Source organism: Heterostelium album (genome assembly GCF_000004825.1).
Source record: "Heterostelium album PN500 unplaced genomic scaffold PPL_contig26, whole genome shotgun sequence".
NCBI classification, from domain to species: Eukaryota; Evosea; class Eumycetozoa; order Acytosteliales; family Acytosteliaceae; genus Heterostelium; species Heterostelium album.
In genome coordinates this window covers 468,811-481,639 of record NW_008805103.1, presented here as the reverse complement: position 1 = coordinate 481,639, position 12,829 = coordinate 468,811, and the positions used below count along the sequence as shown (strand labels likewise).

Below are 12,829 nucleotides of genomic sequence, written 5' to 3'. Positions count from 1 at the left end.
ACTTTAATAATTTGAAACGTTTACTAAATCTTTTGAGGGATTTAGAATTCTAGCGAGATTTGGATTCTCAAAGAGTGATTCCGCCCAGAGCATATCTTGATTACCATTCTCCTCACCCAACTCCCATTTGGCTGATTTGTTTCCTTCATCACCATTGATCACCAAGAAATATTCAGAGCTTGGATCGATTTTGAATTGGAATGGTGCGGCAATTTTGAATTTTGCAAATATATTGTCAAAGTTAGTGGAAAACTGTTGAAGCATATGACGATTATATTCATCTCTGAATGCATATGTTCCTCTACGAGACGCTGCAGTTGCCGATGGAACATTGATGAATACACTAACTTTTGTACCACCTGTTATCTTTGAGAAAATTATACCTGCCTATAAATAAATAATATAAATATTTAATATTATTATTATCGATATATTAAATTGGAAAAGTTCTGATTTAATATGAAATTGCCAATGGAATATTTACAAATAAATATATTTAATTTACTACAAATACTTACATTTGCTAGTGATGATAGACAAACTAATCCAATTATTAATAAAATTAATACTCTACTCATAGTTTTATTTAGTTTATTTAATTTTATTTTATTTTATTTTGTTTTTTTTTGTTTTTTTTTAGTAGAAGATAGATACAAAAATATATATTACGAATAATTAGTTAAAGTAATTATTCAGTGTTTAAATGAAATGAAAAATTAGGTGGGAAGTTATATGATTTGAATAGATTTATTGATTATTTTTAAATACTTTTGATCAATATTTCATTCATTGCAAATATCACAAGAGTGGTGGACAATTTTTATTTAAATGTGTTTTAGTGTATGTTTTTTCACCAAAAGTATACTAACCACGTTTATGTCGGCATTCGCTGTTTGAGTGATGATCCATTATTATTATTAATATTAATTAAAGATCATGACAACTTTTCAACTCTAGAATTTAAATTTCTTCCTAAAACCTCACAATTCTACACAATCATGAACTCCAGACTGATTGGTCAAAGTTGGACAAAAACTAAATGGTTGGAAAAATCATAAAATTACAATAAAGAAAAATTAAAAAAAAAAATAAAATAAAAAAAAATGGAGGGAGATTTAAATCAAATCACTTGCGACAACATCATCAATCCTTTAAATTTGAACATATTTATTAAATTGTCTATCTATATGTATTATTATTATTAATAAAAAAATGAATGAAGAACAATTCAATAAAGTATGTGATACCATTGAATTGAAATTAGATAATAGAGACACCCCCAATGAATTACTGGATCGTGGAATATTAAAGTGTAAATTAATAGAAAGATAATTGAAGGAAGGGAAGAGTAGTGAAAGAAAGATGCGGTAGTGAAAGATGCGTATAGGAAGTAGTGGAAAGGAAAGATGTAAGAAGTGTGTTTATGTCTGTTGTTATTTATGCGCAGGTGTGTATGTGAGAGAGTGTTTCAATGCATTGTTTATTCATTGTGTGAGTGTGTTAAAAGTCAAGCCAATAACAACAACAACAACGATAACAACAAGAATATTTTATTAATAATAATAATAAATTATTTATTTTTTTTTTATACTATATGTTTAGCAAGTTTGGCAGTGTCTCCGTCGTTTCATGATAGACAAAGCAAGATAAGATTCAAACGAACCACACACCAGCTGGATGCAAAGCTGTACAACCGACCGGATATCAACCAGTTGATCGACACCAATATCGTATATCAAGCGCAGACCGATGTCGCACCGGCGTTGCAATCAAAGAAGAAGCAACTTCAATTCCAACAGACCGCGACACAACTCAATCAGAAGCTAGACAACCGTCCGACGCACTACCACCTCGTAGACAGCAAGATCATCAAGAACCAAGAGGATCCCGACAGACAACAGCAACAACAACAACATTCAAACAGTAGACTCGATCGTAAACTAATCAATAGACCGACACCAGATGATCTAACCAATCGTAATATATTAAAAGGTAACAACAAGTTGATATGTTTATGTTAGATTATCTAATATTAGATACTAATTAAATTTATACGCTATTTTAGATAATGAATCATCACCATCTATTCAAAACAAAAGGAATATATTAAAGTTTAATCAAACTAAACATTTGTTGAATTCAAAGGTGGAGAGTAGACCGACCAAAGATAAGCTGTTGGGTAATCATATTCTATTTGAAGATAAAGAGGAGAATCAACACGACAACAACAATGATAATGACGATGACAATTGTAATAATAATAATAGTAGTAGTAGTAATAGCAAAAAGAATGTACTAAACAATCATTTCAGTAATAGACCAACTAAAGATAAACTTGTCTCAAATAGAATACTTTTAAAGTCTAAAGATGATTCTCAACAACAACAACAATGCGCAGAAATAGATAATAATAATAATAACAATAATGAAGAAGAATACTATGAAGAATATAGTGAAGAAATAGAATCGGATGACGAAAATGATGATTATGGTGATAATCAATTTACAATCAAAGACAATCCAGATTTGGAATATGAGTACGACGAATATGAAGACGAAGACGACGAAGAGATGATGTCAATCAACAAAGATAGTATAAGAAACAATCCATAATTTAATAACAGTATCAATAACTAACTACTATCAATATGTAAATAAATAATGTAATTTAAACAACTAACTGAACTATTATGCAATTATCATATATTTACTTCAATTTCCTGCGTTTTTTTTTTCTGTAGTGTAGCAACCTATATCTTATAACTTTTGAAAAAGTATTGTTGTTGTGTTGTGAGAATAGAGGAAGGAAGTGGAAAGAGTAATAGAGAATTGATTGATTGAGAGAGTTTAGTTTTAATTTAGAGGAACTCGCGACAACAGGTTTATTTTATCATTTTTCTACCAAATAATTGATTTAGATGGCAGATGGGAACAACATAACTCTAACCTTGGCACCCATAGCCTTTGGTGGCAAGTTTCTTGGGAAACGAGCTTGGACGACACCAGAGCTACCGTGTGACTTGGAGATCTTACCCCAGATGAGCTTGTGTCCTGATGGGTTCTTTGGGGACTTCTTGACACGACGAGCGAGACAAACACGCTTTCCAATGTAGAAAGTTGAGTCTTCACGGGTGGCAACACCTTCAATCTTGACCAAAGAAATGTTTGGGTATTGGGTGGCCTTTGATCTTCTGTATCCCAAAACGACTCCTGTTGAATGTAATCTAGATAATCATAATAGGTAGGTGAAAATAGAGCGCGTTAGTATCTTTCTCTTTCCTCTCTATTTTCTCTCTCTTTAAACTATCATTCATCTTTCACTCTCTATCCCTAAATACGATGATAACTAGTATGATAGATAATGAATAGATAGATAGATAGATAATGACATACTTGGTTGACATTGTATCCTCTTTCTGTGTGTGGTAATCAAGAGACTCGCCTTTAGTTAAGCTTCGTTCCAACACAGCATACTCCAACTCGCACACTCAGCCACACAGCGGGGTAAGGTCGTGTCAGAAGCGCATAATTGAAAAAATAAAATTTAATTTTTAAAAATTAATTTCACATTTTAAAACGTTACAAAGAAGGATGACCGTGAAAATTGTTTTGTTTTTATTAACAATGTGCAAAAATGAGAGAGATAAAACTAAAGAAATAGACTGATCAGAATACTATATTAAATTGAAATAAAATTCATTGTTTGTGATATTTTTTTATTTTATTTGTTTATTTTTATTTTTATTTTCGTAACAATAATAACAATAATGCTGATAAATTTGATAAGTAAAGAAAGACAATGTTGGTTGTAATCATATGATAATCAACCAGTACTAGTTCTATTTATTGCAAATTAATAATATATAACAACCTTAAATCAATAATATCTTTTACTTTTTTAAAAACAAAAAAAAAAATTGTGTTTTTGAAAAATTCAAATTTTCAAATTTAATATGTCCGTTAAAGAATCCCTCCTATTTGTTACAAAAATTTTTTTTTTCTTACATACTGAGTGCAAAAGCTTGATGATTAAAATCATATTTTAATATTCTATACTATTAATATTAATTAATATCTTTTGTTTTTTTGTTATTTGTTATTTATTTTGTATTGTTTTTGTGTTTTGTGTTTTGTGTTTTGTGTTTTTATCATAATAATAATAAATAGTATTAGTATTTACATTTGAAAATGGACGCATATGAAGTGTTAGGACATCTTGGTCAAGGATCATTCGGATCAGTATCAAAAATTAGAAGAAAGGAAGATGGTAGAGTATGTATAGTAAATTATTGACTATTTTTAAATTTCAATAATTAATTCATTCTTTTACATTTCTTTTTTTCTTTTTATCTTTTATAGATTATGGTTTGGAAAGAGATTTGCTATGGTGAGATGAAAGAGAAAGAAAAGCAATTATTGGTTAACGAAGTCAATATTCTCCAAAAGTTGAGACATCCAAACATTGTAAGATACTACGACAGAATCATTGATAAACACTCCACCAAGATTTACATTATCATGGAATACTGTACAGGTGGTGATCTTTCACAATTGATTTCCAAATGCAAAAGTGATCGGTATGTACTACTGTCTACTATAAAATATTACATAAATTTAAATCGACAATTAATTAACTTTTATTAAATAATAATAATCATTTCAGTATTTTCATTGAGGAAGAAGTAATTTGGAGAACTTTGGTCCAAATTTTATCTGCACTCCACGAAATTCACAATAGAAAAGACGGTGTCATCCTTCATCGTGACATTAAGCCAGGCAATTTATTCCTGGACGAGAGTAGAAATGTAAAGCTCGGTGACTTTGGTCTTGCCAAGATCCTCACCAACTCGATGCACGCCCACACTTTTGTCGGTACTCCACACTATATGAGTCCGGAGCAGATCACTGGTAAATACAACGACAAGTCCGACGTCTGGTCAGTTGGATGTCTCGTCTACGAGATGGCCACCCACCGTCCACCCTTTTACGACGCCACCACTCACAATCAACTCTATGAGAAGATCCGTGACGGTCGTTACATCCCAATCTCCGACCACTACTCAACCGAACTAGCACAAGTCATTTCAACAATGTTGAATGTTAACGTAAGTAGCTAAATATATAATTTAATCTATCTTTTCAAACCAATTCCAATTTTATTAATATAACAAAACAATTCATTTTTATTTTTTAATAATCACAGATGACCAAACGTCCAACTGTAGAAGAGTTGTTCTCATTCCCACCAATTGCTTTTAGATTAAAAGAAAGAAAGTTAAATCAATAGTATGTATTTATAAATAGTTATTTATATATAATATATGTATATGTATAATGGATAAAGTTTTAAGAAACTGACTGACACATATCAATTTAGTTATCAAAATTTAAAGTCAATGGAAGAGGATCTAAAGAATAAAGAAAAGTTGTTGATCGAACGTGAAAAAGCTGTTGCCGCTAAGGAACAAGAAATCTTGGCAAAAGAACAGATTCTAATGGCAAAGGAACAACAGATGAATGGTACTGGTGTAAATAATGTAATATTACAACAACAACAAATATTATTACAACAACAAGATAAAGAAAACAATCAAAATAGAATGAATATTGCATACAACAATAACACTCAACCAACTATGCTAACTAAACAACATTCACAGTTACCAACAACTCAACACACACAACAAACACAATTCACTCAACTAAAGAGAACATACACAACACCAATTAACTTTAAGTAGTTTAATTAGTGTATAATAATAATAGCAATATTAATACAAAAATCAATCTAACAATCAATCAATCAATCAATCAATCATTTTTCGATACTATAACTTTGAAAATTTAATCTTTATTTAAATAAATTTAAATCTATTATATTATTAAATTTAACAATCATTCATTTTCTTAATGAATAATAATGACTTTACACAAATTACTTAATCAATCGTAATAATTGTAAATCTTTGTTTTTGGAGATATTCAACAAACTCTCAACTTTCATATGAATTTTTTTTTGTTTCTTAAAAATGAGATAATTCTAGAATCATACTATAAAAATTAAATTGTTTGTGTCGTTTGGCTGATTGATTGATTAAGATATTTTTCTAGGAATTTAGTTGTTAGAAATATAAAGGTGATAGTTTTTAAAATATTTAAAAATTTGAAAAGTGTGCTTTAAAAAAAAAATGACAGTTACAAAAAACAATTTGGAAATTGCGCTTTTTTATTTTGATTATTATGAAAAGGGTTTACTCAACCGGATTTTTGGAATCGATTATTCTGGCGCCAACAATTTTTTCAATAAAATTTTTATTTTTTTTTGATGTTCATTCACTTCCACCTTGGTCTTTAAATAGTGATCAATTGAATTTTTATTTTTCATTCAAACAACAAACAATCATCTCTCAAAACAAACAACAGTGTATATTCACACTAAAAGCAACAATCATCAACTTTAAGCAACAACAATTTTTAAACTCTCCAGTTTTTCAATTCTTAATTCCCAAACAACTTAACTAAATCAATTAGCAATGGCTCGTACTAAACAAACCGCTCGTAAATCAACTGGTGCCAAGGTCCCAAGAAAGCATCTCGCCAACAAGTCTGCCTCCAAGTACCCATCAACTTCTGGTTTGAAGAAGACCCATCGTTTCAAGCCAGGTACCGTCGCTCTTCGTGAGATCCGTCGTTACCAAAAGACCTCAGAGTTGCTCATCAAGAAGCTTCCATTCCAACGTTTGGTTCGTGAGATCGCCCAAGAGTTCAAGACCGATCTTCGTTTCCAAGCTGCTGCCATCCATGCCCTCCAAGAAGCCTCTGAAGCCTACTTGGTCGGTCTCTTTGAAGATACCAATCTCTGTGCTATCCACGCCAAGAGAGTAACTATCATGGTCAAAGACGTCCAATTGGCCAAGCGTATCCGTGGTGAACGTGCTTAAAGTCGTTAATTCTTATAGTTAACCTTGATGTTGAGTGAACATATAATCAAATTATACACTCAAAAGGTGTTTTTCAACACCACCCATATACAAAGAATCTTACTTAACTCAAATATCTTTTTTATTACTACTTAACTTTTTTTTTTTTTTTTTTTTCATTACTAATTATTTTTTTTTTTTTAATCTAGATTTAATGTTATTATTCTTTTTTATACAAAATTTCTAAATAAAACATATTTTACAACAATAATCATTTTTTCTTTCCTTTTTTTTATTCATTTATACAATATATTTAAAACATTAATTAAAATGCAAATACAATTGTTTTATTATATTTTTTGATTTATTATAATGTATGCATTTCAAAAGATATCTTAAAAATGAATAAATGTTGAAAGAACACTACCAAAAATTATTTTATTAACTAGTTAAAATAAACTTTGAACAAATACCATTTTAAACCAATAAACAATAAATCAATCATTTCATAGATATATATAAACAAGACAATATGATTAATTAATTAATCGGACAATATATATTTACAAAACCTGATCAAGGACTTTGCAATTTTTTTTTTTTTTTATTAAAAGGAGGGTTTTTTTTTTTGCTAAAACACAAAAATTAACGGTTTGAAAAATTTTGTAATCAAAAATAAACACAGAATTGGTTGTTCAAAAACAATCATTTCAAAGTATCATATAAAAACAAAAAAAAAAGGTGTTATCCAAGTTTAAAATAAATTACTTTAGTAGACTTTGTTAGGTTAGTTTGTTATTTATGTAGTCTGTAGTTAGGTGTAGAAACAAAACAGAAATAAACAAATAATTCTACATATTCTCTTTTGGAATTCCATTATTATTTGTTTTTGCAAAAAAAACAAACATGAATCATCAACAACAGTCACAATCACAATCACAGCAATCACCTACAATTGAATCGACTTCACAGCAACAACAACAACAACCACCACAACAACAACAAACAATTAAATTATCAACGGTCATTCATAGATTGGTACAAGATTCATATAATAATTTAATTGGACTGACAGAGATATCGCCGTCACTCAAAGATGTAGATAAGAAGCGTACACTCCTAGATTATTTCGATCAGACAAGAGAGCGATTCCTCCGACTTCTCGTCATATTAAAATGGTCATCTCATATAGATACTCTTACAAAAGCAAATGTAAATTCAATTCAATTCAATTCGATTCAAATCAAATCAATATTAATATCAATTTAATTATCTATTGTAATAATAATAATTAATAGGATATCATACAATTACTTGAAAAAGAAGATTCTTTTTTTAGAGAGGCTGCCGATATGCTAATTTTGACAAAAGAAAATCTCATAAATGCGCGTGCACCCATCTATGACATCCCGACAGCAGTCGATGTAATGACTTCTGGAACCTATCAGAGAATGCCTGTTAATATTGGTGTATGTATAATAATAATAATAATAATATTATTAAATATATGTTTTTAGTTAATTAATGTTTTGATTTGTATAATTTTAAATTATGTATGTTGTATTGTAGATGGTATTACCACCACCTATTCTATCGAATACAGAGATATCGAGAGCAATCGACAAGCTCAACAATATAATATGTTACAAGTTGTTCTTATCGGATGTTCCCAGTGAGTTTGAACCGATTCGTGTTGAGAATGGACGTGCTTATCTAACTGTGAAGAATGAATACGAAGCGTTCCTGACGATTGACGGTGCCAGTGTATCAAACAGTTGGCTACTCATCTCGTTCAATCTCTTTATATACTCACAACAACTGAAGGAGGGGAAAGGTCCTATAAAGATACGTGTAGATGAGAGAGTCAAAGAGGTCACCGAGAGAATACAGAATCGTTTAGCACATTCCAAACAACCTTTACATGAATTGCATAATATTATACGTATGTTTACTTGATATTAACATTAGAATTTTAAATCAATCTTGTTCTTTACTAATTATTATTATTATTATTATCTATTTGTTATGAACAATCTAGATTCATTGGTTGTATCTGCACAACTAGATTCATTATCATCTCAAATGGATGCATTGAAAAAGACAGCATTCAGAAGTAATATCAAGTGTGTACAAGGCAAGGATTTGTCACTTACCATATTCTTTTGGATATCTGAAGAGATTGCAAATTCAGTTGGTAGTTTAGATGGTAATATTATATTATACACATCAAGATTTTAAACAGTTGATAACTAACTATCTATTATTTTATACAGTTAAAAAACATATGAATATAAAGATATATATCGATGATAGTAATAAATTACATGTATCATATACACCTAATATACAGAACGCAAGATCAGATAGTTCTTTAAGAATAGTAAGTAAAAAGATAGATAGACAATCGATTGTCTAGTTGAAGTAATAACTAAACTAATAACCTTTCTTTTTTTATTATGTCAACAGCCATCGTTGAATATTGAAACGATTCTGATGAGAGCAATGGAGTTGCATGCTCATTTCAGAGTACAGCATCTTTATAATATATTGTTTGAAGATTATCTTAACAAATTGAAATTACAACAACATCAACAACAACAACAACAGCAATTACAACTTACATCAGGCACTACTAATACCAACACACCAAGTAGTAGTGGTAGTAGTAGTAGCTGTAAATCCTTTCAAATCAATGATTTTAAAATGATATTTAGTTCACAACATCAACAGAAACAACAATCATCCAATGAAACAAGCAATATTGTTACTTCTACAGATGACTCTTTACCCACAATACTAAGAGTACAACTGTATGGGTCGAACTATCTTGATATCACAGTGAACCAACTAACTGGTAAATTCAATATTTTATTATCATCTTCAAAGAATCATGGTAAGTTTGATAACAACAATAATAGTAATAATTAATGTTAGTTTATTTGTTAGTGTTACTAATTAGTTTTGTACTTAAATATTTACAGAGTTGATAGCACCATTTGAAGCGAAACTTAATACATATTATGTAGAGATCAAATCGATTGTCAATACATTCAAACTACGTTCATTACTCTCATGCTTTGAAGAGGCAGCTTTATTTATGCGTCTCGAATGTTTCTATAAGATACCTCTCGTCTCACAGCTGTTTACAGAGCAAAACTACATTTGTATTCGATTCCCAAAGTATAAAGATATCTACTATCTCGTTATCTCTATACATCCTACTACTTTCTTACCTATTTTTCATTTAATTTATTCAAAGTAAGTGATCTGGTTAATAACCTACAACGAATAACAATAACAACAACAATTGTAGCTAATTACTAACTAATTGTTATTATTATTATTATTATAGACCATCTTTAAACTCTGCAATTGTATCATCCGATTCACAAATAAAGAGAATCGATAATGCAGAGCTACTCAGACTGATCAAGGACTGCGAGTATAGTTCACCGTTACACCAGATACTCCAGCAGCTGCAGCAGCAACAACAGCAAAACCCACAACACCAACAGACACAACAACATCTACTACAACTTTCACAATCGGTATCGCAGCTGCAACAGCAACAGCAACAGCAGCAGCAGCAACAACAGCAGCAGTCACAGCAGTCACAGCAACAGCAACAGGAGCAAGCACAACAGCAGCAATCGAAACAGTTTCAACTGGGTATCTACCGTTTGGTGAAACGTCTGTACGAGATCGCCAAGTTTCAGATCAACATTGCCAGTGTCGTGCAGTACATGAATGCCGCCAACAGCGGTGTCTCCTACCAGATCAACAACGACGATCACATCAAATTCAATTTCACACAGCCACTGCTGCCCAAGCCTCTCATCAAAGTGGCCGATCACATGATCATCACATTCCCCAACGATAACCATTGTCGTGTCGATTTCACAGAACTCTCTCCATTTTCAGAGTTAAAGAACATTACAAACAAACACATCACCTACACAACCGATGGAAATTGGTCATTCACTTATGATACCGTAATTATCTTATCTACATATTACTTTGATAATAGTATATTCATAAACAAAACTAACAAATTAACAAACAACAAACTAACTAAACATATTATAAATATATAGGCAACAGATTGGTTATCAAGTTTCAAAAGTGATCTAATTGCAATCAATAAAATCATCAATTTGGCATCGCAACTCGTCAAACAACTACGCATATCCAAAGAGTTCCAAAGTACATTCCAAATTCTATCAATTAAACCAAAGGAAATTGAATTTATATGTTTAAATTATGTATGTACATGTACAATTGTTAACAAAACAATATTATATTATAAAAAAACTTAAAGTAATATTTGTTCTAATAATAATATTTATTTATAATCAAACAAACAAACAAAGTCACTTTCAAAATCAACTATTAAAATCGTTGTAAATAAACAGAATCAAATAGTATTGGATTATCAACCATTTGTTAATCCATTGCTGCCATTCTTTGAGAAGGATCTCAATGAATCCATGAATATGGAGAATCTACTCCACTCGATAGCCATCTCCAACGAGATTGTATTCTCGATTCAAGCTATCATCTACACACCCAACAGTAGTACCTCTCAATTCCTACCACTAGAGATCTACGTTATACCAAGATCATCCACTCAGATTAGATTAATTTATAAAAATGTGTAAGTTTTTATTATTTTTTTGTTTATCCTTATCTTTACAATGTTGTTTATTAATTGTATTATATTATAGATATGGAATTGATATTAGATTTGTTTCTACAGAGAATTGTATTGTTGAAGATGCTCACTATACGAATGTTATGGCTAATCTCTATCCACAGGTACATCGATCGAAATTGATGGCCATTCCCTATATACACTTGATAATGGAGCATCGTATCAATGTAGTTGCACTAGACAACCAGGGATTCAGATCATCTTGGTTAGTACCGATGCGACAATTTAGAGCTTCACTCCAACGTATTGTATTATTCATGAGTTGTACATTTTTATTTAATATATTGCGATCTGCAATCAAAGTAGAGGTATGTTAAAACAAACAACTAAACAAAGATGATGATGATTACTAACATTATTATTATTATTACTTGTTTTTTTTTTTTTTTGTCAATGATAGTTTAATGATATAATGCATCAAGCTCTAACTATGAAATTCAGTTCGGAAACGATACAGTTTCATTTGAATGTTAGAGATTACTCGACGTTCGAGTTGGATGCCTCTAATAAGCCGGGTGTGACTCAGTCGGTGCTCACCAAGACAGACTTTGAGACACTGTCGATGTATTTCAAGAAGAAGATCAATGGCGCCTCGTATCGCCAGCAAACCATTGCAAGCGTAGTCAGCATGCTGACGGTGCCGCCAGTGGTGTTGCTCGAATTGCTCAAGATTCTGCGTGGCGACCAGGAGCATCAGCACCAACACCGCTACATCGTCGACATCTGTCTGTCGGCAGCGTCGTCGCATCTCGTCCGCGAGCCATTCATCCACAAGCGCGATGCACACGTCGTGTTCATGACACTCCGATTCTTCAGTCGCACAAGCCAGCCTGTGCTCGGTCTCTCAGAGTTGTTTGTCGACCTCCCGATAGCGCACAACTACCAGACGAACCAAATCCACTTTTGGAACCGTAACGAGCGAGTTACGCAGTTCGACCCACTCAGACTGCCGCAGATGGCCGACCAGCTCGCGCCACACGACCAACTCAAGTACAAGGTGGTCGAGTCGATCAAACAGGCGATTCAGGCAGAGTCCGGACCAGACAAACCCAACATCCTTTCACTCTTCTCAAAGAATCTCTACCGTTATACCGATCAATTGGTTGTTCCATCCATTCATAAAACAAGATAAAAAAAAACAATCAAAAACAAATCAAAAAAGATTAGAGAGTTACTAGTTTTTCTTGGTATTACAAAT

The 12,829-nt window shown here is 31.4% G+C and overlaps 6 protein-coding genes across 6 annotated transcripts; 4 read left to right on the top strand and 2 right to left on the bottom strand.

The window, feature by feature from the left end:
- Positions 1-3: 3 nt before the first annotated feature.
- PPL_11909 (uncharacterized protein) lies at positions 4-578 on the bottom strand (the record flags this gene model as incomplete). Its single annotated transcript, XM_020582655.1, has 2 exons — positions 4-387; positions 519-578. 2 exons carry the CDS (start codon positions 576-578, stop codon positions 4-6), a joined length of 444 nt encoding a protein of 147 aa, XP_020427009.1.
- A 634-nt stretch (positions 579-1,212) lies between these two features.
- On the top strand, positions 1,213-2,613 carry PPL_11908 (RPEL repeat-containing protein; the record flags this gene model as incomplete). Its single annotated transcript, XM_020582654.1, has 3 exons — positions 1,213-1,312; positions 1,603-1,992; positions 2,066-2,613. 3 exons carry the CDS (start codon positions 1,213-1,215, stop codon positions 2,611-2,613), a joined length of 1,038 nt encoding a protein of 345 aa, XP_020427008.1.
- Positions 2,614-2,914: 301 nt separating this feature from the next.
- rpl35a (eL33 family ribosomal protein) lies at positions 2,915-3,404 on the bottom strand (the record flags this gene model as incomplete). The annotated part of the gene is made up of 2 exons (XM_020582653.1): positions 2,915-3,224; positions 3,394-3,404. The coding sequence occupies 2 exons, from the start codon at positions 3,402-3,404 to the stop codon at positions 2,915-2,917; spliced, it is 321 nt and encodes a 106-aa protein (XP_020427007.1).
- Positions 3,405-4,188: 784 nt separating this feature from the next.
- nek2 (protein serine/threonine kinase) lies at positions 4,189-5,741 on the top strand (the record flags this gene model as incomplete). The annotated part of the gene is made up of 5 exons (XM_020582652.1): positions 4,189-4,272; positions 4,360-4,577; positions 4,664-5,105; positions 5,204-5,286; positions 5,378-5,741. 5 exons carry the CDS (start codon positions 4,189-4,191, stop codon positions 5,739-5,741), a joined length of 1,191 nt encoding a protein of 396 aa, XP_020427006.1.
- A 792-nt stretch (positions 5,742-6,533) lies between these two features.
- On the top strand, positions 6,534-6,941 carry H3b (histone H3; the record flags this gene model as incomplete). Its single annotated transcript, XM_020582651.1, has 1 exon — positions 6,534-6,941. The coding sequence occupies one exon, from the start codon at positions 6,534-6,536 to the stop codon at positions 6,939-6,941; it is 408 nt and encodes a 135-aa protein (XP_020427005.1).
- Positions 6,942-7,826: 885 nt separating this feature from the next.
- Positions 7,827-12,763, top strand: med14 (mediator of RNA polymerase II transcription subunit 14; the record flags this gene model as incomplete). Its single annotated transcript, XM_020582650.1, has 16 exons — positions 7,827-8,132; positions 8,219-8,389; positions 8,490-8,684; positions 8,745-8,862; positions 8,959-9,126; positions 9,194-9,300; positions 9,387-9,813; positions 9,947-10,178; positions 10,273-10,294; positions 10,369-10,659; positions 11,015-11,182; positions 11,291-11,574; positions 11,645-11,939; positions 12,032-12,146; positions 12,209-12,483; positions 12,707-12,763. The coding sequence occupies 16 exons, from the start codon at positions 7,827-7,829 to the stop codon at positions 12,761-12,763; spliced, it is 3,231 nt and encodes a 1,076-aa protein (XP_020427004.1).
- Positions 12,764-12,829: the final 66 nt, after the last annotated feature.